This window comes from Meles meles, chromosome X (genome assembly GCF_922984935.1).
Source record: "Meles meles chromosome X, mMelMel3.1 paternal haplotype, whole genome shotgun sequence".
In the NCBI taxonomy this organism is placed as follows: Eukaryota; Metazoa; Chordata; class Mammalia; order Carnivora; family Mustelidae; genus Meles; species Meles meles.
In genome coordinates, this window is record NC_060087.1 from 71,017,336 (window position 1) to 71,043,057 (window position 25,722).

Consider the following 25,722-nt stretch of genomic DNA (forward strand, 5'->3'; position numbering starts at 1 on the left):
ACCGATGGCAACAAATTACAAAAATTAAAGCTTAGGCATTTCTGGGTCTAATAAAATAGGCTCAAGGTTGATTTTCATGAAATAACTGAAACCATTTTCCTCCACAAAATCACCACCACTATATCTTAATTATCTTACCAATGGTTTCCTCCATTTATTCATGATAATATGTGCTTTAGGATAATAAATTTAGTATTAGTCTATCTGGGCAAACCTGGTGTTTTCCCTTTGAGGAAAAAAAATATAATATCCTCTTCCTTCCAGAAATAAAAACACCAAACTGTGCTATCATTAAATACTAGTAAGAACCATCAACCAGAAAGAAAAGCAAAGCAAATTAATTGTTCATGAATCCATTAAAAACCATAATATCTTCAAATTTTATAGAAAGGATTTGATTCAGTGGTTAAGCATTTATAGAAGCCCCACCCAAAAAGCTCCCATTCATATTTGCATTTTTTGCTCTAGCCAAAACGGACATGATGAGGCATCCCCTCATGGATTCCTTCTATAAAATGAGGGTATATGGTTTAAAGACTTCCCTTACAATAGGGTTGTCCCTATGCTGTTTTTAACCTACTTTGAGCTTTCCAGCAGAAATGGTTTACACAATTACTGGGAAAATACATGAGCATATATGTGTCTTTTATTATAATTTGTTAGTCCTCACTGAGCGATGAAGAATCAAGTTGTTCATTGCTTACTTCCGTGTTCCTTTCATGAATGGACTGTATAATATTACCCTTCAGTAACCTCACTGAAACATTAAGTAAGATCAGCTATTTTTAAAAGCTACTGATTATGGACAGACTGAAGTTATTTTGTGATAATTTTTCACTTTCCAATTTCACTTACCCTAATGCTATTACGAGAAAAGCTTACATGGAAATAGTATCTCTGTTCTGAAAAGTTCAACACCAAAATCATACCTCTTAGTTTGTCATATTAATTCTGATAAGAAGAAGCATAACAGCACAAACAAGATGACAAGAGGAAAGTAAGTCAGACGATATGGACACAAATTGTGACATGCAAGTACTTCTAGTAATAAAGCAAAATGAGGAAAGAAAAGGCCAAACTGGGAAGTAAAAATCCACAAGATATGATACCAGTCTATTTCTAAGTACTGTTTCCATGTGGCATTAGATGTTTTTTTTACTGTCTTTCAAAAGACATTATTATTGCAAAAAGACACCTCAAATTAAGGGTATATACTTTTATACATCACACCCAATAAACAGATTTTTGTACATGGAATATATATCACTTACATTATAAAGAGAATATGTATAGTTTCCTTATTGAACACTGAAGTTATAAGTTTTCTAGCCTGAATTGTATACTTCAGTGCTCAGTAATTAACTTTCTCTCTGAATTAAACAAAATAAAACACACAGCAAATAGTACATTTAGCACATACAAATAGTTCACTTATATTTGCTAAACAAAACTGTAATATCCTCCAGTTTACATTCATGAATTTCTGTCAGTAGTAGTAGTAATAGTAATAGTAATGGTATTTTCAACAACATGAAAAGATTCTTTAAAATTCCATCATTTAGAGAAAACAATATATATTACCCAATGGTTCTGAATCATAAATTTAATAATAAGAGTGAATCTGTCAGACTTTTTTTATAAATACGATTAAAAATGTGTTCAGATTTTGTGTTAACCATTAATATTGCTTTCTTTTCAAAATGTCAGTTTATCTCTTTGTAGCATTGTCTAAACTTTACTGAAATGCATTTTGCTGTACCATGTGTGCTAAGTCCACTACAATAAAATTTAAACTATATTGCCAAAGGATTCAAGGTAAATTAATATGCTATACTGTGATTCAATTTTGGAAGTACAAAAAACAACAGTGTAGTGCATTCTAAAAGAGAAAGATGATTAAATCCAACTGATTAACTTGAAACCCAGCCCATGTGTGACGAAGGTAGTAGCAACACATGTATTTTATTTTCAAAGGCTTAACTATGACCCACTTAATAGATTACAACACCAACATAAAGCCTTTGTCTAAAAAATTCCTCAATTGCACTACAGTTCCATTAGATGTAAAATTTACAGAGGACTTATGGAAACCACTATTTCTAGATAAGGACATTTATGGTAATATACAGGTCTGTTTGCACACATAATTTGTGAATTAATTCTTCTGTAAAAACTTTGGCACCAACCATATCAGGAGTTCATATATTAGCACAAATGAATGTAGTCTTTTGGTTGTACACAATAACAAGCTTCTACAATACATTTCTTGTTTGTTTTTCTTTTCAAAAAAGCCTATTCTTCAGGATCTGGTGTTAAAAAATATTGGCATTACTTGGCATTATGCTATTATATTTGCCTCCTGATTATTGGTAATGATTCCCCAAATCATTATTTTATGAGACCAGAAAACTAACAAAGTAACTTTATTTGAAAGGAACTTTGCAAGTTAGTGTGCAGAAAAATTGTTAGGACTTTGTAGACACCATACTTAAACACTTGGACACTACCGCAAAACAATATTGTATAACTACTGTGGACCTGTGTTTTTTCTTATCTCATCTCCCTAAAAGAGGAGGTTTAAACAGAATATTCAAGTAATGTAGCAGAATATGATGCTTTTGATATAAGATTAGACAAAAAGCCACAGATAATTTTTCTTCATCCAGGATGGCTGAGGAACAACTAGAAATCTTACAGGCCAGTTGATGTTCGTTTTTTCATGCTCCGTCGCTGAGCTAAGTTTGAAGCAGCAACAGGCTCAAGGACTGGTTGAAAGGTCTTGTGAGTCAGGGCAGAATATGTGGTGACCACTGCTCCCTAAAAGAATGAGAAATAAGACAAATTGAATAACAATATTTGGATGTAAAAAATTCCATATTACTATTTGGTTATAAAGATTTTATTTATTTGACAGAAATAGTCAAGAGGAACACAAGAAGGGGGAGTGGGAGAGGGAGAAGCAGGCTTCCCGCCAAGCAGGGAGCCCAATGCGGGGCTCGATCCCAGGATCCTGGGATTAGGACCTGAGCCGAAGGCAGACGCTTAACGACTGAGTCACCCAGGTGCCCCCAAATTCCATATTGTATATCAAATGAGAGATTTAACTAGAATATAACTTTATTTCTGAGGAAAATAATTGCATATACTTGATCTATGCATTAACGTTCCCTTCATGAATTAATACCCGCTTACTTGTATATTTTTTTATTTCAATGATTATGCTTCTTACATATTTTAAAACATTAAAATGTATTCTTTCTGTCAGCATTTCATCATGCACATAATTTGTTTTAAACATTTTAAGAATTTTAAATAGAAGTTTTTATACAAGACATGGAACATAATGTGATGTACATATACATAGTCCAGTGATTATTATAGTCAACTAACATATCTTCTTCTTACATAGTTTTCATTTTTTGTGATGAAAGCATGTGAGATCTACTTCTGTCAAATTTCCAATATTTAATATAGTATTATTAACTATCGTCACCATGCTGCACATTAGATACCTAGACTGATTCACCCTACATAACTACAACTTTGAACTTTGACCAATATATCCCCATTTTTCCCTTTTCCCTGCCACTGGTAACCACTCTTCTGCTGTCTGCTTTTATATATTTGACTTTTTAAAAATTCCACATTTAAGAGAGATTATATATATATATATTTTTCTTTCTGTGTCTGGCTTATTTCATTTCGCATGTCTTCCAGGGCCATCCATGGTGTTGCAAATGGCAGGATCTCCTTTTTTAAAGTTGAATAATATCCCACTGTATGTATGTACAGCACTAGTCATTTATCCTCAAAGAGATCTCTGTGCTCCCCTTTTCAGTGCAGCCTTATTCATAACAGCCAAGACAGGGAAAGAACCTAAGTATGTATCAACAGATAAATGCATAAAATACTAAAATTTTAAAAAGGTTCAATGTCTATAAATATGGAAATCTATGCCAATGGTTATTAATTTAGGAACCAATAACAATATTTTCTTTCCACATGAAATTTGCATTTAGTACACTTCTAGTCCCAGTGTCTCAAGAGCAAGTCAAATGCAATCAAAGAATTTTTATTTATCAACAGAAAGGTAATAGGTAGAGAAGAAGAGTGACAAGAATCCATGGTGGGGGCACCTGGGTGGCTCAGTGGGTTAAAGCCTTCTGCCTTCGGCTCAGGTCATGATCCCAGGGTCCTGGGACTGAGTCCCGCATTGGGCTCTCTGCTGAGCAGGGAGCCTGCTTCCACTCCACCCCCACCTGCCTCTCTACCTACTTGTGATCTCTGTCTGTCAAATAAATAAATAAAATCTTAAAAAAAAAAGAATCCATGGTGGTTATCTAAAAACAAAAATAAAAAACAAATCTATGAATATATTTTTGAAAAATAAAGGTATTTAAGGTAATTATATGTGTTGTCAGTGAATGGAATGCAGGCTTTATTAAGTATTTAGGAGATGCATAAAAGTATGTTTGTTTTACCTTAATGACATCTGCTGTATCATTTCTACTTGGCTGATCATTCAGCAAGTGGTCTCTGTGGGTTATCCACGAATGTTTTAATACTTGTTCTGTATTGTACCGCTGATGTGGGTCCATATGTAGCATATGGGAGAGCAAATCCTAAATTAAAATGAAAAATACATATATACACATATATGAAACAATATACCAGCAAAGGTTTTAGTAAAATATATTATTTCACATTTTCTTGATATATGAAAGCATCAATAGCTTTGTGATCTGTTTTGTTTGATGTATACGCAGGGAAAACCACACTTATACTCTGCATAGTTAACTGTCAGAATCTTCAAACAGAGTTTTGATATATGGTAAACTCTTAGCTGTCATTTCTAAATCAGAAGATACCAAATCTGTGGAACTGGAATGTAGTTAGTGAGGGAGGAAGAAAATGTAAAGTAGCAAGGGTTATCCTGGAATGTGCTGAATAGTCGAGGAGAAGAGAGGCATTGATCTTTGCTGATAAGCTAGGCTCTAAAATACACAGGTATGTGTAGACTCATACAACATAGAAGGGAAGATCCCATGTTGTTAATACACTCAATAGCTGAGGGTTTAGGTATAAAACACTAAAAAAAGCAAACATAAATCCAAGGTTGGCAGCTGACTGCTAGCATTCTAGTGGTTAGAGTATCATAAGTTTCTTGCAGACTAACTGTAAATATACTTACTTTATCTCTTACGATAACAAGTTGTAAGTATAATACAACTTGATAATAAAACACAATTTTAAATAGAAACTATCTCTACCAAACATCTTTTAGAAAAAGGAAAAATAAACTCTCCTTAACAAACATCATCTAAAAAATGTCATCATTTGCGAATGTTTCATCAATAGCATAAGCAGTGAAACTAAAGACTCTATGTAGTAACATCAGAATTTGAAGAATAATCAAAGTATGTAGGAGAATAAAACAATGTAAAAAACCTACTGGTTATGCTGTAAATAAGCAAATAAAAATAAATAAATTAATTTAAAAAAAAACCTACTGGAAAAAGGACAAATATAAAAAAAATGAATGGGGAAGTAATTTAGAAAACAACAGTGAATTACTTCAATAAAACAGACCTAACTGATATTCATAAAAAATGATAAAAGTTCAATAGTCCAAGGACTTCTACCTCTAGCTGAAATAGAATACTAGAGGCTGGATTCACCCACCTGTTTGAAACAACACTCCCCAACATACACACACACACCACGCACACGCACACACACCCCATAAAATATAGGAAACAACAGTTTTTCACAGATCAGATATTAAGCAACACAGATAAGTGATCCCTAAGAGATGGGAAACAAATCAAGTAAGCCTTATGATTGCCCAAACTTACTATCTTGAGTGTTCTCAGGCTTTTGTATAGATAAGAGAAACCCAGGCAGTGCCTGGTAGCTTCCTTGAGTGGTGAGACAGAACGAAGAGCCAGGGAGACCAAGGCAGAGTTAGCAGGATGGACTACTAGAGTGGTGAAAGGAGCAGAGAAAATACTACAGAGACCTGTAGAGGGTTTTCCTCAATTATTCAGCAGATTATTGGTAAAAGGACATCTGTGGGAAAAACTATTTGAAAGGATTGGAGGGAAATCAGAACTCATCAGGGCTGACAATATTACCAGTTCTCACAAGCCAGACTGGAAAAATCTCCTAATTCATGGAGTACTTGGTAGAGTACTTGGAAGTAACTTGCCTGAGTACTGTGTAGCCGTAAACACTGCTCTGGTCCTGCCTAAGAAATATTAAAAGGGAGACCCCAAATTATCAAATTGTTTCACCTAACTTAATTGTGCCCCAGAATAAAGCTGAAGAATCTTTATAAGAATACAAAAGTGTCCAGCATACATTAAGGTAAAATTCACTATGTCTGACTTCTTATCAAAAATTGTCAGGCATACAAAAGAGAAGAAAAATAACATATGAGAAGAAACCAACCAATCAAATTTGGCCCATAATTGATACATATGTTAGAATTAGCAGATAAGGACATTAAAACAGTTATAACTCCATTCCATGTATTAAAATATAGAGACATAGAAGATGTAAAAAGTCACAAATCAAAATTCTAGAGATAAAAACTAAAATGTGAGACAAAAAAGTAAAATGAATGAAAATTTGATATGGTAGGCAAAAAGACTGGTAAAGACATAGCAATAGATACTATCAAAAACGAACTCAGCATAAAACAAACAAAAGAACAGAGCTGTGAGATAAATTTAAGCAGCATAATATACAAATGCAATAGATGTCCCAAAAGGAAAGAAAGGAAGAAAAACTATGTGAGAGAATAATGTTTCCAAAATTTCCAAATTTTACAAAAACCGTAAGCCCATAGATTTAAAAAGCTCAGTGAGGCCCAAGTACAAGAAAAATAAAGAAAATTATATCAAGGACACCAAACCATGTTTCTTAAAATCCAAGGCAGAGAAAACTTTAAAAGCAAATAAAGATTTAAAAAAAAGACATGTTACATATAGTGAAAAAAGTGATCAGAATGATAGAAGATTTCTTGTCAGGAAAAAAAAAAAAAATCAGGGCGCCTGGGTGGCTCAGTTGGTTAAGCGGCTGCCTTCAGCTCAGGTCAAGATCCCAGGGTCCTGGAATCAAGCCCCACATCGGGTTCCCTGCTCGAGGAGAGCCTGCTTTTCCTTCTCCTTCCACCTGCTACTCTGCCTACTTGTACTCTCTGTCAAATAAATAAGTAAAAATCTTTTTTTAAAAAAATCAAATAATAAGACAGCAGAACTCCTGAACAACCAAAGGGTCAAAGAAAAAGATCAAGTGGTAAATTAAAATAAACCAAGACAGAAATAAAACATGCCAAAACTTATGGAATGCAGCAAAAACAGGTCTAAGAAGGAAAGTTTATAGCAATGAATGCCTACAGTACGAAAAAAAAATCTCAAAAAAAGAAAAAGGAAACAAGAAAGCTCTCAAACAACTCAACCTTATACTTCAAGGAACTAGAAAATAAAGAAAAACAAAGCCCCAGAGCAGGAGGAAGGACATAATAAAGCAGAAATTAATGAAATAAAGAGCAGAAAAAGAATAGAAAAGATCCAGAGAACTAAGAGCTGGCTTTTAGAAAAGATAAATAAAACTGACAAACTTTTTAGGTAGACTAAGAAAAAAAGAAGACTCAAATTAAATACAAAATTAAAGAGGAGACGTTACAAATGATGCCAGAGAAATAAAAAGGATCATGAGAGTACTATGAAAATTTATGTCAACAAACTGGATGACCTAAAAGAAATACATATATTCCTAGGTATACGTATCCTACCAAAAGTGAAGAAAAAGAAGACCAGGTAATATGTAAGGAGACTGAAGCAGTCATCAAGAATCTCCTAACATAGAAAATCCCAAACAGATGGCTTCACTGGTGAATATATCGAACATTTAAGAAAATTAATGCCTACCCTTCTAAAACTCTTATAAAAACTGAAGAGGAGGAAAAATTCCCAAACTCGTTTTATGAGGACAGCAGTACCCAATATTAAACCCATATGAAAGCACTACAAGGGAAGAAAGTACGGGCTGCTATCATTGATGACCATACATGCAAAAATTCTCAACAAAATAGTTGCTAACCAAATTCAACAGCACATTAAAAAGAACACACAACATGACCAAGTGGGATTTGTCCCTGGGTTTTAAGGGTGGTTCAATATTCTCAAATCAATCAACATGATACACCACATTAATAAAAAGAAAGGCTAAGAACCACATGATCAGTTCAGTAGATGCAGAAAAAGCATCTGGCAAAGTGCAACATCCATTCATGATAAAAACCTTCAACAAAGTAGGGTTAGTCAGAACATACCAAATCCAATAAAGGTTTTTTGTTTTTTTTTAAATTTCCCAGCACCAAACCCAATAAAGGTTACATATGAAAAATGGACAGCTAGTATCATCCTCAATGGGGAAGAATTCCAAGTTGTTACTCTACAGTCAGGACAAGACAGTGATGTCGACTCTCACCACTGCTATTTAACGGTTACTGAAGTCCTAGCCACAGGAGTCAGGAAAAATGAAATGCAAATCATCCAGATCTGCAAGGAAGAAGTCAAACTTTCACTAATTGCTGATGACATGATACTATATATAGAAAACCTAAAAGACTCCACCAAAAAATTGCTAGAACTGACAAATTAAGTATAGCCACAAAATACAAATCAACAGAGAGCAAACTGTTGCTTTTCTGTACACAAATAATGAAATAACAGAAGTAGAAATCAAGGAGTTGATTCCATTTACAATTGCACAAAAAGCCATAAGATACCTAGGAATAAACCTAACCAAAGAAGTGAAAAACCTGCACTCTGAAAACTATGAAACACTGATGAAAGAAATTGAAGATGAAACCTACTTTGCTGAGGGTTTTAATCACGAAAGGATGTTCTACTTTGTCAAATTTTTTTTTCTGTATCTACTGAAAGGATCATATGGATCTTATCCTTTCTTTTATTAATGTGGTGTCTCAAATTGATGATTTGTGAATACTGAACCACGCTTATAACCCAGGAAAAAAGTTCCATTTGATCATGAGGCATGATTCTTTTAATGTACTATTGGATTTGATTTGCTAGCATTTTGTTTGCAATTTCTGCATACATTTTCATCAGGGATACTGGCCTATAGTTTTCTTTTTTTAGTGGAGCGTTTATCTGGTACTGGTGTCAGGGTAATGCTGGCTTCTTACAATGCATTTGTTAAATTTTCATTCCATTTCTAATTTTCGGAATAGTTTGAGAGGAAAAGGTATTACCTCTTCTTTAAATTTTTGGTACAATTCATGTGTGAATTCCCCTAGTCTTGGACTTGTGTTGGGAGATTTTTGATTACTGCCTGAATTTCTTTGCTACTTATCAGTCTCTTTAAGTTTTCTATTTCTTCCTGTTTCAGTTTTGGTAGTTTATGTTTCCAGGAATTTATCCATCCATTTCTTCCAGGTTGTTCCATTTTTTGGCATACAATTTTCATACTCTTCTCTTAAATTGTTTGTATTTCTGTGGTGTTGGTTGTTATTACTCCTCTCTCATTTGTGAGTTTATTCATTTGGGCCCTTCCTCTTCTCTTTTTGTTAAGTTTGGCTAGGGGTTTTTTCCAATTTCATTACTTTTGTCAAAGAATCAGGTCCTGATTTCATTAATCTCTTCTATTGGTTTTTTGTTTTTCATTTCTATATGATTTATTTCTACTCTAATTTTTATTATTTCTCATCTTCCTCTGGATAAGGCTTTTTTCTTGTTCTTTCTCTAACTCCTTTAGGTGTAAGGTTATGATTTTTTTATAATATTTTATTTATTTATTTGACAGGCAGAGATCACAAGTAGGCAGAGAGGCAGGCAGAGAGAGAGAGGGGAGGAAGCAGGCTCCCCACGGAGCAGAGAGTCCGACGTGGGGCTCGATCCCAGGACCCTGAGATCATGACCTGAGCCAAAGGCAGAGGGTTTAACCCACAGAGCCACCCAGGCACCCCGGTTATGATGTTTATTTTGGATTTTTCATACTTTTTTATATAGACATGTATTGCTCTATACTTCCTGCTTTGACTACTTTTGCTGCATTCCACAGGTTTTTCAACTGTTGTGTTTTCATTTTCATTAGTTTCTATTTATTTTTTTATTTTTCTTTGACTTCCTGGCTTACCCATTCATTGTTTAGTAGCATGTTGTTTAACCTCCACGTGTTTGTGGTCTTTTCATTTTTTTTGTTCTTGTGGTTAACTTCAAGTTTCTTATCACTGTAGTCTGAAAATGTGCATGGCATGATCCAAAGCTTTCTGTATTTTTTCTGGATTGAGACCTAGAATGTAACATTCTGGAAAACGTTCCATGTACATTTGAAGAGAATTTGTACTCTGCTGCTTCCAGATGAAATGTTCTCAATGCACCTGTTAAGTCCATTAGTTCCAGGGTATCATTCAGAGTCATTGTTTCAATGTTGATTTTCTGCTTAGATGCTCTGTCCATTGCTTTGAGTGGAGTGTTAAAGTCCCCTACTATTATTATCAAGAAGTTCCTTTATTTTTGTTATCAAGTATTTTATATATTTGAATGTCCCCAACTTGGGGGCAAAAATATCTACAATTGTTAGATCTTCTGGTTGGACAGTCACTATATTGATACAGTGCCCTTGTTCATCTCTTGTTAAAGTCTTTGGTTTAAATTCTGGTTTGTCTGATATAGGTATGGCTACTCCAGCTTTCTTTTGGTGTCCATTTACAATGGTAAACGTTTCTCTATCCCCTCACTTTCAATCTGCAGGTGTCTTTCAGTCTAAAATGTGTCTCTTGCAGGCAGCATGTTGATGGGTCTTGTTGTGTGTGTGTGTGTGTGTGTTTTAATCCGTTCTGATACCCTATGTCTTTTGGTTGGAGTATTTGATCTATTTACACTCAAAGTAATTATTGATAGATACGTATTTAGTGCCATTTTATCACTGTTTCATCACTGTTTCTGGAGATTTTCTCTGTTCTTGCCTAGTCTTTTTCACTTTTGATCCTTCCCTTCCACGCAGAGTCCCCTTTAGTGTCTTTTGGAGGGCTGGTTTAGTAGTCACAAACTCCTTTCATTTTTGTTTGTCTGGTAAACTGTCTCTCCTTCTATTCTGAATGATAGCCTTGCTGAAGATAGTATTCTTGCCTGCAGATTTCTACCATTCAGCACATGAATTTATCTTGCTTGCCAACTTTCCATTGAAAGACCTGCAGCTCACTTGTAGTGCCTTCCTTTGTAAGTTAGGGATTTCTGCCTTCTGCCTGTAGGATTTTTTTCTTTGTTGCTTTATTTTGAAAATTTAAGCATGCTATGTCTTGGTCTTGGTCTGCTTTTGTTGATTTTGATGGGATTTCTCTGAGCCTCTTAGATTTGGATGTCTATTTTCTTCCCCAGATTAGGATAGTTTTAAGCTATTATTAATGAAATAAATTTTATGTTCCCTTTTCTCTCTCTTCTTCTTCTGGGCCTCCTATAATATGAGTGTTATTATATTTGGTGGAATCAATGAGGTCCCTAAGTCTATTCTCGTGTTCCACAATTCTTTGTTCTCTCTTTTGCTCAGCTTCATTATTTTCCACTACTTTTTCTTCTGTATCAATTTTTGTTCCTCTGCCTCTTCCTTCATTGTGTTCATTGCATCTAGTCTGTTTCAAATATCATTTATAGCATTTTTCATTTTTTAAAATCTCTTTTATCTCTCTGGTAAGGGTCTCCCTGAAGTCTTACATTCTTTTCTCAAAGTCAGCAAGTATATTTATGATTGTTGCTTTAAATTCTCCATTGGGCATATTATTTATATCAGTTTTGCTTAGATATCTGGCTGTGACCTTATCTTGTTTCATTTGAGATGAATTCCTCTGTCTTGGCATTTTGTCTAAATCTCTGTCTTCTTCTCTGTGTTAGAAGAGCCTGTTATGTGTCCTGCTCCTGAGATTAGCTTTACACTGAAGAGGTCATATAGTGTCCAAGGTCTGGTGCTGCAGAGAGTGTCTCTAGTGTGTGTTGCAGGCACAGCGCTGCTCTGTTCTGGCTGTTTTATCCTTCAGGCCAGTCATCTGAAGAGTCTCTCCTTGTGTGTAGTGGGCAATGTTTGGTCCTCGGGCAGAGCTGAACTTTACTTAATACAAGCATTTATAGAAGAAATCTTAATCTAATATCTTCTTTTCCTACATCCCACAAGTTTGGTTTATTATGTTTTCTTGTTCTTTTGTTTAAAGAAATATAATTTTCTGTTTTATCTCTTAATATACCATTGCTTGTGCAGTAGTGTGTTATTTAATATTTACATATTAAACATTTAATACTGACATTGTAGATTTTCCAGCTTGGTTTTATTGTTGATCTTTAGTTTTGTACCATTGTGGTTAGAATATACTTGGTAAGGTTTCAGCCATCTTAAATTTATAATATTTGTTCTGTCTCTCTTTACGTGATTTAACCAGGGGATTCTTCTGTACTTGAAGAAAATGTGTATTCTACTTTTCTTAGATGGAAGGTTTTATCTGTATCTTTTAGAACAACTTATGGTGAAGTATGTGTCAAGTAAAAAATGTTTTTGTTGAAAAAAAAAAGTAACTGAAGGTACTCGTTTAAAACAAAGTATATCAGAGCAGAAATGAGTTGGGGGATAGGTGAAACAGGCATTAAAATTACACATATAATGATGAACACTGAGTAATGATGTATAGCAGTGCTGAAGCACTATATTGTACACCTGAAACTAAGATAACACTGTTAACTATCCTGGACTTAAAACAAAAACAAAAACAAAAATTTAACAAAAAATAAAGGAATATGTTTGGCAAAAAAAAAAAAATAGAACAAAATAAAAGCTATGGTACTAGAAGTTCTAGAAGAATTTCATTATAATTTTTTAAGTGTTAAGCTGTTCTGCAATATAGATCAGGTAAAGGTAAGTTTTAGTATACTTAAATTTCATATTATGTAAAAGAACTGTGTGAATAAGAACACCTTTGCTGTTATTATTTATTTTATTTTTTAAAGATTTATTTATTTGATAGGGAGAGAGATCACAGGTAGGCAGAGAGGCAGGCAGAGAGAGAGAGAGGGAAGCAGGGTCCCCACTGAGCAGAGAGCCCCATGTGGGGCTTGATCCCAGGACCCTGAGATCATGACCTGAGCCTAAGGCAGAGACTTAACCCACTGAGCCACCTAGGCGCCCCCTTTGCTGTTACTATTAAAGATTCATAGACCTCTCTTTTCATTCTCCTCACATAAGGCAAGCTAATAAAGCCTTTCTTTCTCTAGAAAATATTCTCTAATGTGTAGTAGAATGAAAAGAATGCTGGACTGAAAATCAATTCCAGCTCTGCCATTTGTTGGTTTGTGACCATGGGTAATATAAATTCTACACACCTTGGTTTATCTAACTACACAATGATGGACCAGATCCCTTCCAGCTCCAGAAATCTATGACTTATAAATACATACACAAAGGCTCTTATATTTAAAGAATGTTCAAGCCAAAATGAAAAATAAATATTTATGTAAAACTTGGCCACTTATTGAAAATTTACAGTCATTCATAATAGGACAATATTTATCTTTGTATATGGACATAAAAATCTTACTGTGTAAATTAACAATGGAAGATGTATCTGAAGAAAAGATTAGTTTTCGAAAAAGTATTCAATTAAGTATTTATTATGCTAAGTGTGTTAGGAAATGTAAAAATGAGTATGACATTTAAACACTGAGGAGGGGAAGAATAAAAATGTACACAAATACAGACAAAGGAGAATGTGTTAAGTGCTCTAATAAAGTACATACAACATAGTAATGCGAACACAATAGAAGAAAAGTAGAAATTACTTTTTTTACAGGAGGCAAGGGAAGAGGTCATACATAATTGTCCCATAAGAAATTCTACTGGTCGGGGCACCTGGGTGGCTCAGTGTGTTAAAGCCTCTGCCTTCAGCTCAGGTCATGATCCCAGCATCCTGGGATCAAGCCCCACATCAGGCTCTCTGCTCAGTGGGGAGCCCACTTCCCCCCCTTCTCTGCCTGCCTCTCTGCCTGCTTGTGATATCTATCAAATAAATAAATAAAATCTTTAAAAAAAAAAAAGAAATTCTACTGGTCAGTTCTTCATTGGTTAAAAGTCTATGTACTTGAAATAAGTAACACATTGTTAACTTAAAATATTAGAAAATTTAGATAGAACAGTCTTCTTATTAATCAGGTATTAGTGAGTTTATATGGGGTGACACCACAGGATTTTAATTACTCTTGCCTCTTCTACCTTTGCTTTGTTTACAAGATACTTCTTGTCTTCCCTGTAGTAAAATGCCAGTGTTCTTGAAGCCTGCAGTTTGGAGGTGAGGACTTAGCTGAAACTGTTGTAGCAATGAATCACACAAAACTAACACCCTTCAACAAGCCCCCCCCCCCCGCCCCATTTAACGGAATGAACAAAGTTTATGAACTCTGCATGGACAGACAGAATCATCTTCTATATAGTTCTGGCAGTGGCATTCACCCATAGCCAGAGCATTTAAAGGAAAAAAGTAGCTTGTAATGAACTGCAATTAAGTAAAGCAACTGTCAAGAGATGATAGCAAGCCAAACCATGAGACTCTTAATTCTGGGGAAATAAAAACTGAGGGTTGTGGAAAGGTAAGTGGGTGGAGGGATGTGGTAACTAGGAGATCGACATTAAGGAGGACACGTAATGCGATGAGCACTGGGTGATATATGCAACTAATGAATCACTGAACACTACACCAAAAACTAATGATGTCAACTACATGCTGGCTAACTGAATTTAAATTAAAAGAAAAGAAAAGAAATGCTAGCAGATGCCACAACTCCCACAACTGAGGCGTACTAGTTTAAGGAGTTATGGGCAACTGAACAATAGTCTACCTTTATCACTAATTTAAAACAAACAAAGATAAATCAAACTGCTAAAATGTACAAGAGATAGTTTTTTAGAAGGTTCACATAGTTCTTTGCTCAGCATTTGCCACCATTTGCAGAAGTTTCAAAGATAGAACTAGTGACTTGATCCATAAAAAGGGAATACATGAAAGACCTTGTGAAATATTTCACTATCCCCCAATATCTTTTCCTGTATTAATTACTCTAGAATATCACATTAAAAGAGGAGGTGAGAACAAAACTTAATTTTAATATGTATTATTATTTTTCTTTCTTTTTTTTTTTTAAAGGGGGAGTGAAAGAGGGGGAAGCAGGCTTCCTGCTGAGCAGGGAGTCCAATGTGGGGCTGGATCGCAGGACCCTGGGACCATGACCTGAGCCGAAGGCAGACGCTTAACAGAATGAACCACCCAGGTGCCCTTGTATTATTACTCCTTAAGCACTAGACAGACTCAAACATAAAACACACGGAACATGGAAAACTGAAATCTAAGCATAATTGTCATATGAATCTTTATTTCAGCATTACATTCACTGCTTAGTTATTTTTTTTTTAAGATTTTATTTATTTGACAGATAGAGATCACAAGTAGGCAGAGAGGCAGGCAGAGAGAGAGAGGAGGAAGCAGGCTCCCTGCTGAGCAGAGAGCCCGATGTGGGGCTCAATCCCAGGACCCTGAGATCATGACCTGAACTGAAGGCACAGGCTTAACCCACTGAGCCACTCAGGCGCCCCTGCTTAGTTATTTTTTAAAAGAAATGCAAGAGGATCATATCTATAGCTTTAAACAGTGGAATTACTCCTTGGGAAAATGCATTTTCTGACACACAAACTGGCTGACAAGAACATACATGTATTTAATGAATAATACTAGTAGTTTCAATCACTTTACATGGAGAAATATGACAAATTATAAATAAACCAAGCTGCAAAGAAATGGAATTTTGGAGAATTCAGTCCCCAAATTTTATGGATGAGAAACTAGAGCAGCTAGTCAACAGATCAAACACTAATAGTATTCCTGGCTTCCAATCAGGTGTTTTCTCTACTATACCACACAGTACAATTGTGTCATAGCTAAGATCCAAACAGAATCCCTTCTGTGTTTTTCTAATGTTTAAAAGGCAATTACAATCAAATCCCTGATTTACTTACTCTATAACAATTAAGATATGAGATTTACTCCATAATGTACTCTACAGATAAGCTACTATTCTTGAGACAGTTACATTTTATAATTAGCAAATATTAAATATAAGCAATTCCTTTAGTCTTAAATTGTTTTCTACTTCAAACTGCAACTTAAAAGCTTTAGGACCCTATAAGCCACATGCTGACATCCTTTGGATTTTTGTCCTAAAACTCAAAATTTTAAAATTATTAATGTTAAGAGTTCATAGTCAAGGTTTGATCAATGTTTTTTTCCCTAAATTAAATAAGGGCAGTTACACTGAAACTCTACTGCCTACTACGGCAGCCACTAGCCATATGTGGCTATTAATCTTTTAAAATGTGGGTAGTACAACTTGTGATGAGTATAGCATAATGTAGAAACTTATTGAATCACTATGCTGCATCTGAAACTAATGTAACATTGTGTGTCAAATACACACAAATAAAAAAATTAATGACAAAGTGGGTAAACATGTGGGTAGTCCAAATTTACAGGGCCTCTAAGTATAAACTACACACCAGGTTCTGAAGACTTAGTATAAAAAAAGAATATAAAATATATTACTAATTTTTATAGTGATTAGATATTGAAATGATGTATTATGGATATACCAGGTTAAATAAAACATTCTTAAAATTAATTTCACCACGGGGTGCCTGGGTGGCTCAGTGGGTTAAGCCTCTGCCTTCTGCTCAGGTCATGATCTCAGGGTCCTGGGATTGAGCCTCTCATCAGGCTTTCTGCTCAGCAGGGAGCATGCTTTCCCCTCTCCCTCTGCCTGCCTCTCTGCCTTCTTGTGATCTCTCTCTCTCTGTCAAATAAATAAATAAAATCTTTAAAAAAATTAATTTCAAATGGCATGATTTCATTTCTTTTGATGGCTGCATAGTATTCCATTGTGTCATGCCATTTGCTACGACGTGGATGGAACTAGAGCGTATCATGCTTAGTGAAATAAGTCAATCGGAGAAAGACAACTATCATATGATCTCCCTGATATGAGGACATGGAGAAGCAACATGGGGGGATAGGGGGATAGGAGAAGAGTAAATTAAACAAGATGGGATTGGGAGGGAGACAAACCATAAATGACTCTTAATCTCACAAAACAAACTGGGGGTTGTTGGGGGGAGGTGGGATTGGGAGAGGGGGAGCGGACTATGGACATTGGGGAGGGGAGGCGAACCATAAGAGACTATGTACTCTGAAAAACAACCTGAGGGTTTTGAAGGGTCAGGGGTGGGAGGTTGGGGCAACCTGAGGGTTTTGAAGGGTCAGGGGTGGGAGGTTGGGGGAACAGGTGGTGGGTAATGGGGAGGGCACGTTTTGCATGGAGCACTGGGTGTTGTGCAAAAAGAATGAATACTGTTACACTGAAAAAATAAATAAAATGAAAGAAAAAAAATTAATTTCAAAAAATGGGCAGAAGATATGAACAGACACTTCTCCAACGAAGACACACAAATCGCTATCAGACACATGAAAAAATGTTCATCATCACTAGCCATCAGGGAGATTCAAATTAAAACAACATTGAGACACCACCTAACACCAGTTAGAATGGCCAAAATTATCAAGACAGGAAACAACGTGTGTTGGAGAGGATGTGGAGAAAGGGGAACCCTCTTACACTGTTGGTGGGAATGCAAGTTAGTGCAGCCACTTTGGAGAACAGTGTGGAGATTCCTGAAGAAATTAAAAATAGAGCTTCCCTATGACCCTGCAATTGCACTGCTGGGTATTTACCCCAAAGATACAGATGTAGTGAAAAGAAGGACCATTTGTACCCCAATGTTTATTGCAGCAATGGCTACGGTCGCCAAACTGTGGAAAGAACCAAGATGCCCTTCAACGGATGAATGGATAAGGAAGATGTGGTCCATATACACAATGGAGTATTATGCCTCCATCAGAAAGGATGAATACCCAACTTTTGTAGCAACATGGACGGGACTGGAAGAAATTATGCTGAGTGAAATAAGTCAAGCAGAGAGAGTCAAGTATCATATGGTCTCACTTATTTGTGGAGCATAACAAATAACATGGAGGACATGGGGAGATGGAGAGGAGAGGGAGTTGAGGGAAACTGGAAGGGGAGATGAACCATGAGAGACTATGGACTCTGAAAAACAACCAGAGGGTTATGAAGGGGCGGTGGGGGGGTGGGGGGGGTGGGAGGTTTAGGAACCAGGTGGTGGGTAATAGGGAGGGCACGTACTGCATGGAGCACTGGGTGTGATGCCAAAACAATGAACACTGTTATGCTGTAAATAAACAAATAAAAATAAATAAATTTAAAAAAAATTAATTTCAACTATTTTTTTGGTCTTTTTATTGTGGCTACCAGAAATTTTTAAAATACATATGTCGCTTACATTATATTTCCATTGGACAGCTCTAAGTTATCAATAATAAATATCTAGGCATTACTGATAAAAAGTTAACATTAAAAACTGCCTGCATAATCACAAGTCAATGTCTGTGCTAAAGAAGAAATGAGGTGTAAAAATACACTAAATGCAGAAATCAGTTCTAGTTGGCTTTAAATATGTATTTTTCCCCAGTAGATTTAATATTTTTAGCTTTGGTTAATACTGAAAATAGTTTATATTTCAGTATATTATATTTCTTGAACACATATGAACTGATATGAGAGAAATATCACCCAGAAGCATGGCAGAAAAAAAGTCAGCCTTCATCTTGTTCAATCCACATATAAATGTGAGTTGACTTAAAAACAAATACTGACATATAACACCATCAGATACTCTGCAAATACAGACTAGGCTATAACTTAACGATTTCAGCAATTTAACAAGGATGCAACAAAACCAAAGATATTTATGATTTATACCTTTGCTCCATCTGAAATATTGTCCCAGTTTCCACCAGTCAATGAGAACTTGCCATTGCCTATACGTAGCAGTATCTCTTCAGGAGTATCATTGGGGCCATTAGCAAATGGAGTATAGCTATTAATAAAATAGATTTTAACAGACATTAGGGTCTAACATACAAATTAAATCTGACTGAAAGTAAAGTGTAGAAGACAACATGCAGATATTTACTATAGCAAATGAAGAGTATCATCTAATATTTTCCATATTTTCCTTTACTTTTCATATAAAATTTTATATTTCAATGAAATTAATCCAAATTATTTAACAGAGAGTCTTGCCTACATCATTATTTTTTCCCTTTGATCAGTTAATCAATGTAAAATAAAATAAAGGCAGCATTTCATGTAAAGCTATAGGCTTAAAATTGGACCAGAATAAAAAATGTAAATTTTGTATTCTCCTAGGCATAAGTTAGCAAACCAAATATACCTACTATGAAGAAACTATCAATTTTATATATTTAGAATGTATTCATTGATTAGTTCAAATTTTATCATTAGCATTTAATCAGTATTATCCATGGGAACAGATTAACAATATTTTAATTAATGTCTATCAACAATTGGCTAAATATTTATATCAATATGATAAGAAACCTCTATAGTTGAAGGACAAATGGACTGTATAAAATTAAAGTAGTTTAAAAATTAATTATGGGGGCGCCTGGGTGGCTCAGTGGGTTAAGGCCTCTGCCTTCAGCTCAGGTCATGATCTCAGGGTCCTGGGATAGAGCCCCGCATGGGATAGAGCTTCCTCCTCTCTCTCTGCCTGCCTCTCTGCCTACTTGTGATCTGTCAAATAAATAAATAAAATCTTAAAAAAAAAAGAAGTATGAGGAAGATATCTTAATATGTTAATACCTTAATTCTCTTATGCAACAATTAAGTAGAGATAACACTAAACACCTATACATACACTCACACACAAAATCCTTTTTTATTAGTCACAAAGTAAATATGTGAAAGCAGCATTTAGAAATGGTAGCCCATGGTTTGAAAACAATAGGGCTAACCTAAATTCATATACAAATGTTAACTACTCTTAGTTTTAATATTTCCTATAGTCTATAACTAAATATTTTATATAAGTATATGATATATCTGAAAGTATTTGGAATATACTGATATATGTAATTACCAACTCAATAAATAATTCAGTCACAACATTCATATTTATAATGCTCCTGTTATGTCAAGAATATTTAAATTATACTAAATGGCTTCTTTAAAAAGTCACATCTAAGTATCATATATAATGCATTATAATTCTTCAAATTCTAGTCTATGCAATAGACTGCTAAACCTAGTCTTTTTCTAAATATTTCTACAAATATTTATTAATAAATAATAAATATTTATTCCTAAATAAAAGTTCTATTCCTTAAGAGTAAAACAGCTCTTATATTTTTTGTAAATTACCAACATTAACATAATCCAATTATTATATATTTTTTAGTATTTATCTTTTTAAGAGAAGGCTGCTCTGTATGTTTCTGTAGTTTAGTATTCTGTTGCTATTTATAAAGCTCAGTCAGGAGAGCCAGAATTCAAATACTTTAAAAAATTTTAAATAAGTATCAACAAGCTCAGTGGGCAAGCACCACTGAAGGAAGAAATTATTTTATGTTCAAGTAAACATTTTCAAACCTTAATGAATTGAAAGTAAAACATCAAAAAAGTATGTGCTTTTATTTTTAAAAGTTTTACTGCTAGCTGAAATTCTTTTAATTTATATGTCTGACTAGAGCCTCATCAAACACTTCATGTTTTCACATTTTATAAATAAACAATAGGGGATATTTTAAAATGTTGATAGAATTTTATTAAGGCTATTTTCATCTGTCCATTTTTTTACAGATAAAAATATAAAGATGAAATTCAAATTACGATGTGTATTATTTTGAATATATAAGTTTCTTACCCAGCCAGCATCGTGTAAAAAAGAACACCCAGGCTCCAAATATCACAAGCAGCATCATAGCCCTGTTGCATAAGAACCTGAGAAAGAAATACACATTATGTGGTATTACTTAGTATAAACTCAGCTTTATTATCCAAAAGACACTTGTTGTATATCCAATAATCTCATAACTGCTCACAATTAAAAGTTTAGATCACTTAAATTTTTTCAGTAATAGATTCATGTAATGTCAAAGGCAAAGTCGTTTACAATTAGCAAGCATTGAGTAAATGGCCATTAATAAGGTGACTGAGTAACATGGGTCATTAAAAAAAAACCAAAAAACCCAAAACTTTGAAGATATGATCCCTGACCCCAATGAGTTTTCACTCCTCCTCTTAGAAAAACCAGACACAGACATCAGAATTTAAGATGACTATTGTACAGAGAGCCTAATGTGTACTATACAGAATGCTGTCTTTTCATCCTGACACTGACTCTTTGAACTAGATATTACTATTTCTATTTTGAAGACGTGGAAACTAAGGCAGGTATAATACAATTTGCCCAACAAAACTAGTAAGAAGTATGCTAGAGATTGTGTTTTTAATATCTATGATAACCGCCTCGTTACTAAGCGAAAGATGGTAAGATAATATATGCTCTCATTGAAGCAAGATGAATTTATATTTTACATCCAAGCCTAATATGTTTCGGGAAGAGCATTATACTTCTGGATCACAAAAACACATTTGATACATTCTGAATGGTTTCATTAATTTTTCATGCAATTGTTTAGGTAGCTGTTCTGTGTCTTGGAGCCAGTAATAAATGATATCTAGTCATATTTTTATTATATATTCATGTGAGTTTTCTCTATGAAGTTAATAGTTAGTTAAAAAATAAAGAGATGACATGGATTGCAAGAACAAATACTATAAAAAACTCTATACTATACAAAGCAATCTACACACTTAATGCAATCACTTAATACAATTGAAACACCACCAGCACTTTTCACAGAGATAGAAAAAACAATCCTAAAATTTGTATGGAACCAGAAAAGACCCCGAATAACTAAGGAAATGTTGAAAAAGAAAAACAAAGTTGGTGGCATCATGTTGCTTGATTTCAAGCTTTATTACAAAGCTGTGATTACCAAGACAGCATGGTACTGGCACAAAAACAGAAACATAGACCAATGGAACAGAATAGAGAGCCCAGATATGGACTCTCAACTCTGTGGTCAACTAGTCTTCAACAAAGTGGGAAAAAATATCCAGTGGAAAAAAGATAGTCTCTTCAATAAGTGGTGCTGGGAAAATTGGACAGCTATATACAGAAGAATGATACTCGACCATTCTCTTACACGATACACAAGGATAAACTCAAAATGGATGAAAGACCTCAATGTGAAACAGGAATCCATCAAAATCCTAGAGGAGAACATAGGCAGTAACCTCTTCCACATCGGCCACAGCAACTTCTTTGGAAGTTTGGACACGTCTCCAAAGGCATGGGAAACAAAAGCAAAAATGAAATTTTTGGACTTCATCAAGATAAAAAGCTTCTGCACAGCAAAGGAAATAGTCAACAAAACAGAGGCAACCCACAGAATGGGAGAAGATATTCGCAAATGACAGTACAGACAAAAGGTGGATATCCAAGATCTATAAAGAACTCCTCAAACTCAACACCCAAAAACCAGATAATCAAGTCAAAAAATGGGCAGAAGACATGAGTAGACACTTCTTCAAAGAAGACATACAAATGGCTAACAGACACATGAAAAAGTGTTCATCATCATTAGCCATCAGGGAAATTGAAATCAAAACTGCATTGAGGTTATTACCTTACACCAGTTAGAATGGCAAAAATTGACATGGCAAGAAACAACAAATTTTGGAGAAGTTGTGGAGAAAGGGAAACCCTCTTACACTGTTGGTTGGAATGCAAGTTGGTGAAGCCACTTTGGAAAACAGTGTGGAGGTTCCTCAAAAAATTAAAAATAAAGCTACCCTATGACCCTGCAATTGCATTACTGGGTATTTACCCCAAAGATACAGATGCAGTGAAAAGAAGGGCCATATGCACCCCAATGTTCATAGCAGCAATGGCCACAGTCACCAAATGTGGAAAGGGCCAAGATGTCCTTCAACAGATGAATGGATAAAGAAGATATGGTCCATATACACAATGGAATATTACTCAGCCATCAGAAAGAATGAATACCCAGCTTTTGCATCAACATGGATTGAACTGGAGGGGATTATGCTGAGTGAAATAAGTCAAACAGAAAAAGGCAATTATCATATGGTTTTGCTTACTTGTGGAGCATTAAGAATAGCAATGAGGACATTAGGAGAAGGGAAAAAGGAAGGGGGATAAATTGAAGTGGGAGACAAACCATGAGAGGCTATGGACTCTGGGAAACAAACAGAGGGTTTTAGAAGGGAAGGTGTTGTGGGGATGGGTGAGCCTGGTGATATGTATTAAGGAGGGCATGGATTGCATGGAGCACTGGGTGTTACACGCAAACAATGAGACATGGAACACTACATCAAAAATTAATGATGTACTGTATGGTGACTAACATAACACAATGAAATACAAAACAATATTTTTCTAATATATACTTATTAAAATACAGATTTGTTGATATTTAAATATGAATATCTTGTTATACCTGATATGAATTATTATCCTAAAAAGGATAGTATTTGACATAAAAAATCAGAAAACATGCATATGATATAGGAATTTATCCTCAAATTATTTTACTGCTCTTCTCTGACTTGGAAAATTTAAGTTTTCAAACCTGAAGATTTTTGTGTATTTTGTTTTGTGCTGAACATATGGTAACTCATACGGGTTAGCATTATTCATAACATATAAGAACAGTTACTAATTTATAAACAAAGACATTATATGGCCAGTGCCATCCCTGATTCAGTTTTTTTTTCCCTTTTTATTAATTTTTTCAGCATAACAGTATTCATTCTTTTTGCACAACACCCAGTGCTCCATGCAAAATGTGCCCTCCCCATCACCCACCACCTGTTCCCCCAACCTCCCACCCCTGACCCTTCAAAACCCTCAGGTTGTTTTTCAGAGTCCATAGTCTCTTATGGTTCGCCTCCCCTCCCCAATGTCCATAGCCCGCTCCCCCTCTCCCAATCCCACCTCCCCCCAGCAACCCCCAGTTTGTTTTGTGAGATTAAGAGTCATTTATGGTTTGTCTCCCTCCCAATCCCATCTTGTTTCATTTATTCTTCTCCTATCCTGATTCAGTTTTTAAAATTTATTTTAGAGAGAGAGGAGGGGGAGAGGCAAAGGGAGAGAGTCTTAGGCAGACTCCCTACTGAGCTAGAGCCTGACTTGGGGTTCAATGCCACGACCCTGAGATTACGACCCCAGAGGAAACCAAGAGCTGGATGTCCAACCGACTGTGCAACCCAGGCAGCCTCCAATTCATTTCTGATCAATCATACTTTCACTCCTGTGGGAGTTGCTACTGTTAAAGCTCCCATCTCCAGTATTAGAACTGACAAATGTGAAATCTATACCCCTTAACCTCCCCAGACTCACCTTTCCTAACTCTTCCCTGTAAGATCTACATATAAATGTTAGTTTCCAAGAAAAATCCCCCAGCTTATAAAAATCCCTATGAGGCTGTTTTCTCCAGGAATTAGATCTTAAAGACAATTGATGGCACTGCCTTTATACGTCATGTATAATGTTAAACAATATAAATTACCTCTTGCTCAGCCCAAACTGAAATACCTGAAAATCTATCCTGGCTTTATTAAAAAGTGAATGCTAGGTCTTGAAAACTTATTTGAAGTATTTTGAGCTTCAATTTTTTCACTTAGAACATTTAATATGTTGAAGATAGGGTTATCTCTATTCGCCCTCCCAGCTCTAAAAGTATATGATTCTGATGCTAGTACATAACCCAACAAAAAAGAGTAGTCTAATGATTATACATTCAGGCTGTTTTCAGATGCTAGTTACTAGTCTGAATATTTATGTTAGAGGTTATCAGAATTCACTGATTTAAAGAGCTTTAGAGTTGGGAAAGGATGCGATAACTCAGCTTTTACCTATCAATTGTAACATATACATGACATCATACATATTCAACTAAAGAAAAATAACAAAAAACCAATACTTTTAAGTTTTAACAAATACCTCAGGTGCTACAAAGTTTGCAGTGTAGCATGGAGTTAAGAGAAGTCCATTTTCTCCTCGAAGTTGTTTTGCAAACCCAAAATCACAGATTCTAATGGAGTCTGCGTTGCCTGATTCATCCATATATAAAATATTACTAGGTTTAAGATCACGATGAACAACCTTGAACATAAAAGAAAAAAAATACATTTCTATAGTGAACTAAACATCTATGAAATGAAACACTTTAAGTTAAAGAATTTCCAGGAGAAGGAACTTCCTAAATCATAAAATTTTGAAAATGACAATTTCTCCAACCACGAAAGCTTTGACAGCCTGAAGCATATAGAAGAAATTATCTCTGTCCAATAAATGTTCCAGTTCCTATTCAAACCATAAGTTTTGTTAATCATTTCCAACCTCAAAATATCAAAACTCAATTCTCAATTCACTTCTGGAAATCACGGACTAAGAGCCCATTTAACATTTTCCTCTCCACAGTAAATAGCTCTAAAACTTGAACATAATTAAAAAATCAACTACCTGAAGGTATAGCAGAATGAACAGAAGCAGTCAGACTCTGATGCGATGTATACACTTCATTGAGGGAGGGAATACAGGGAGCTATAAGTAAGGTTCCCATATCTGTGGCTTTTAGCC

At 35.0% G+C, this 25,722-nt stretch overlaps 1 protein-coding gene across 1 annotated transcript in view; it reads right to left on the minus strand.

Moving 5' to 3' along the window:
• Positions 1-2,691: 2,691 nt before the first annotated feature.
• Positions 2,692-25,722, minus strand: part of RPS6KA6 (ribosomal protein S6 kinase A6) — a 170,959-nt gene continuing 147,928 nt past the window's right edge. The window contains exons 18-22 of the mRNA XM_045995522.1: positions 25,084-25,245; positions 20,914-20,990; positions 18,948-19,065; positions 4,482-4,622; positions 2,692-2,817 (exon numbers count right to left, since the gene is read on the minus strand). Coding sequence (XP_045851478.1) covers positions 2,692-2,817; positions 4,482-4,622; positions 18,948-19,065; positions 20,914-20,990; positions 25,084-25,245 — 624 coding nt within the window. The remainder of the gene's footprint in view (positions 2,818-4,481; positions 4,623-18,947; positions 19,066-20,913; positions 20,991-25,083; positions 25,246-25,722) is intronic.